Here is a 4,239-nt window from a genome sequence, read left to right as displayed (position 1 = left end):
TCCGTCGTTCCAGCAATCACTTTGTGGACCGCCCTTCGCAAAAAAATACCATTTTGTCCACACCTAATTTTGGTTGATATTACATTATATACTAACAGCAGGACACTGACTGATGGAAGACAGGATTCAACTGAACTCTTAGAATATATTAGAGCCACGACGAAAAATGAAAGGTTAAAAGGGAACAGGATATAGAATAGGTGAGTGAAACTTGTTGTGGTAAATTTTAAAGCAACAACTTAATTCGAGAGATATCAAGAAACGAGCATCTATTTTTACTAAATTTCTGTACTATTCTATGTATTTTTTTGTTATAAAAAAACGGACTGTTGGGTTTTAGAAAAAAAAACCTACTGAATATCGGAAACAATATTTGCTGTGAAATAAAAAAAGGTTAAAAACTTTTTTTTTAATTTTTGAAAAGCTATATTATTAATTTATTTTCCAGTCACCGACTAGCCTCTGAACAAATTACTTCGTTCGCGGATTACTGTGTGTCTTAATCTAGTTTTGCTCCAAGTGCGCAAACCGGTATCTCCCGTTATACCATCCTCTCTTATCTCCCATATCATCTTTTCCTTTAAAAAAGTGTAACTCTTTCTCTTATCAAGTAAGTGTCCTATCCAAGTGCAATTATGGCCTCCGGGCCCAATAGAACTAATCGATACAGAGATCTCGATGTAGAACCTGTCTTCGATCCGCATCCATTAAAAAAACAAAAAACCAATCCCACATCTCTCCTTAATTTCCCCACCCTACCGAATAAAACCAATCTCAATAACCCTAAATTTATAATTATTGCTCCCAAAAATAAAGACAGTCCAATCACTAATCTCAGCCCCTTCTTACTTAAAAAAGCAATTGATAATATAAGCACCGAATATGATCAAATTTCTCAACTCCGGGATGGCAACTTATTGATTAGAACCAAATCTCAAAAAATTGCTGAGAAATTTATCAAGATTAACAATTTGGCTAATATGTGCCCGGTTGAAATCAAATTGCACGATCGCTTGAACGAATGCAAAGGAATCGCTTATGCCCCCTGCCTTATTAATGTTCCCGAAACAGAGATAGTCACAGAAATGAAAGCGCAAGGCGTCACCAGTGTCTATAAATTCATTAAACCTGACGAAAAGGTTAAATTAAGACCGACTGGCCTGATGTTATTTACTTTCGATCTCTTCCGACCTCCCAAAACAATCGAAATTGGATTTTATAATGCTAGAGTCTCGGAATATGTTCCAAATCCCATGCGGTGTCGTAATTGCCAACTTCTTGGTCACACTACCAAACGTTGCAACGGCAACACCAAATGCGAAACATGTAATTTGCCCCTTCACACTCCAGACGATTGCATCCGCACCATGTGCGCAAATTGTTCCTTACCACACCCTTCATCATCCAAAGATTGTCCTAGCTATAAACAAGCCAAAGAAATCCTCGCAATTCAAACAATGAATAAATGTTCTGCTGGAGAAGCAAAGCGAATTTATAAAGAACGTAATCCACTCCCGCCACCAACTTCCCTTGGCTCTTTTTCAGAATCACTCAGGCAAAATATTCCAACGCAAATAATTGATTCAATCCAATCATCTGGACCCAAAGTGCCTACCTCGATCCCCACTCCTAATCCAATTAATGAATCATCATCCAAATCCAACACAACGAACTCATTAGCAAGTAAATCAACTCAAATAAAATCTAAAGAAACCAAAAACAATAATTCATTACATAAACCTCTCGTACTAACAAACTCAAACACAGAACAAACAACTAAGTCGGACTCAAAAAGCTCTTCATCTAACTCAAACTTAAACACAAACACTCAAACACATCTACCCAATACTAACTCAAACAATCAAATACATGCACCCTTCTCAAACCTAAAAACAAACAATCAAACACAACCATCCCACTCAAACCCCATCAACTACATTACAACACACAAAAAAGTACCTCTATCAGATGATAGTAAACCACTCATTCAAAATGAGAATGACACTCATACCGACATAATTCAAGATGTCGATATGTAAAAATAATTCTGTTCACCAATTAACCGACTCTGCTGGTCTGGAATTGAACCGTCCATGCTCTCTAGTGAGTATGGATGATTCAACATCAGGGCAGCGGAGTCAAAATCTTAACAACCTAAACAACTCTAACCCAATAACCACTCAACAAAATACAAACAGTATATCACCAATATCTGCAAATCATAATAACTCAAACTCAACAAATCACTCTTTTATTGCCCCACGCAATAAAAGATCGTGCAGTCAACCTAAACAAAATAAAGCTCTCAGTATTCTACAATGGAATATAAAAGGTTTTTTAAATAACTTTGACGAGCTTAATATTTTGATTAAAGAGCACAATCCAAGCATAATCTCGGTCCAAGAGACCCACTGCCCTTTCAACTCTACCCCGATTGTTCCTAAAAATTACGTTGGATATTTTGAAAATACCCCCATCAACACGACATCAAAACAGGGCATAGGTATTCTAGTAAGAAAAGACATTCCACATAAAATTCTCCCTTTGAACTCAAACTTTCAAGTTCTTGCCTGCGAAATCCAAATTAATGTAAAAATAACCTATATTGGTATTTACCTCCCACCACATGAAAATTTCCAAGAAAGCGATCTAAATAACATCGTAAATCAAACTAACTCCCCTCTAATTTTTGGCGGTGACGTCAATTCTTGGAGTGTGCTCTGGGGGTCTCCGGTTACAAACCCTAGGGGTGCAGTTTTTGAAGATTTCCTTCTAAATTCCAACCTCATATTATTAAACGATGGTTCACCAACTCATCTTTCGACGCACAACACGTTCACCCATGTTGACATAACTTGTTGCTCTCCTGAATTAATTCCAAAAACCACTTGGAAGACGTTAGACGATCTGCATAACAGCGATCACTTCCCCATTATAACATCAATAATTGGACATGAAAATGCAAAAAACATATCTCATTCAAAATATAAAACTGACTTTGCCAACTGGCCTTTATTCAAAACAAAAACAGTTGAATACCTAACAGTTAAACCACCGACCACAATTACCAACAAGGAAGCTGCGTTGATACAAAGAGCTATTAGAACAGCCGCAAACCACTCAATCCCCCAAACTCACCCTATCATTAAAGAAAGCAACAGACGAGTTGTCCCATGGTGGAATTCTGAACTTTCTGCTCTTCGCAAAGATAAAATGTTAACCCTTAAAGAATTCCAAAAGCGACCTACCCAAAGCAACCTAATACAATATAAAAAAGCAAATGCAAAATTTCGCAGGTTGCTTAAAGACAGTAAAGCAAAAAGCTTTTCCGATTTTACAGCTAGTATAAATCCACATTCATCACCTGCCAAAATTTGGCAAAACATTCGCTGCCTGACTGGACATTCTACAGGGCTGAATATCAAAAGTATTAGATCATCGGACAACATAATCACAGACCCAGTTCAAATTTGTAACTTATTTGCCCAAAACTGGTCGCAATTCTCAAATGATTCAAACTTTAATTCCGATTTCATTGAAGCTAAAATTGATATTCTCAATTATCCTGTGCCGCAACATGCAACTAATCCATCAGCTAGACGAATTGAGGAACCGATATCGTTTATCGAATTGGAAACTTGTTTGAGCAAATTAAAAGGTAAAACACCAGGTAGGGACCGGATATCTTATCCAATGATAAAAAATCTGCCGACTGAAATCAAAATAAGACTAATCAAATTATATAATAATATTTTTTACTCTGCGATTATTCCCCAATTCTGGAAAACAGCCACATTACTCCCCATCCCAAAGCCAAACAAAGACAGAAGTTTAGTTGAAAGTCATCGCCCAATATCCTTGATTCCCTGCATGTCCAAAATATTAGAAAAAATGATAGCCAAACGCCTTCTCTGGTTTATCGAAACTAAGAAATTGATCTCTCCTAATCAAGTTGCCTTCAAAGCGAATAGAGGTTGTATTGACGCTCATCTTCATATTGATTATTACATCGCAAAAGCATTATCTGCAAAAAACCACGTCTCAGTCCTTTCCTTAGATTTTGAAAAAGCATTTGACAGAATTGGTATACATATTGTCTTGAAAAAACTAAAAGAATGGGGTGTTGGTAAAAAAATGTATGGGTATGTAAAAGCCTATCTAAGTAATAGAAAATTTTACACAAAAATAAATAACCACTACTCCAAACTATACCCCCTATTCAACGGCATCCCTCAAGGA

The 4,239-nt window shown here is 36.7% G+C and overlaps 1 protein-coding gene across 1 annotated transcript; it reads left to right on the top strand.

Moving 5' to 3' along the window:
• Positions 1-635: 635 nt before the first annotated feature.
• On the top strand, positions 636-2,039 carry LOC129940921 (uncharacterized). Its single transcript, XM_056049452.1, has one exon. It carries the CDS (start codon positions 636-638, stop codon positions 2,037-2,039), a length of 1,404 nt encoding a protein of 467 aa, XP_055905427.1.
• The last annotated feature ends 2,200 nt before the right edge of the window (positions 2,040-4,239 follow it).

Source organism: Eupeodes corollae, chromosome 1, assembly GCF_945859685.1.
Source record: "Eupeodes corollae chromosome 1, idEupCoro1.1, whole genome shotgun sequence".
Taxonomy (NCBI): Eukaryota; Metazoa; Arthropoda; class Insecta; order Diptera; family Syrphidae; genus Eupeodes; species Eupeodes corollae.
This window is presented reverse-complemented; position numbering and strand designations above follow the sequence as displayed.

What these genes read in the sequence shown, in the direction of transcription:
- LOC129940921 (XM_056049452.1), top strand. Translation starts at nt 636, where the DNA reads ATGGCCTCCGGGCCCAATAGAACTAATCGATACAGAGATCTCGATGTA.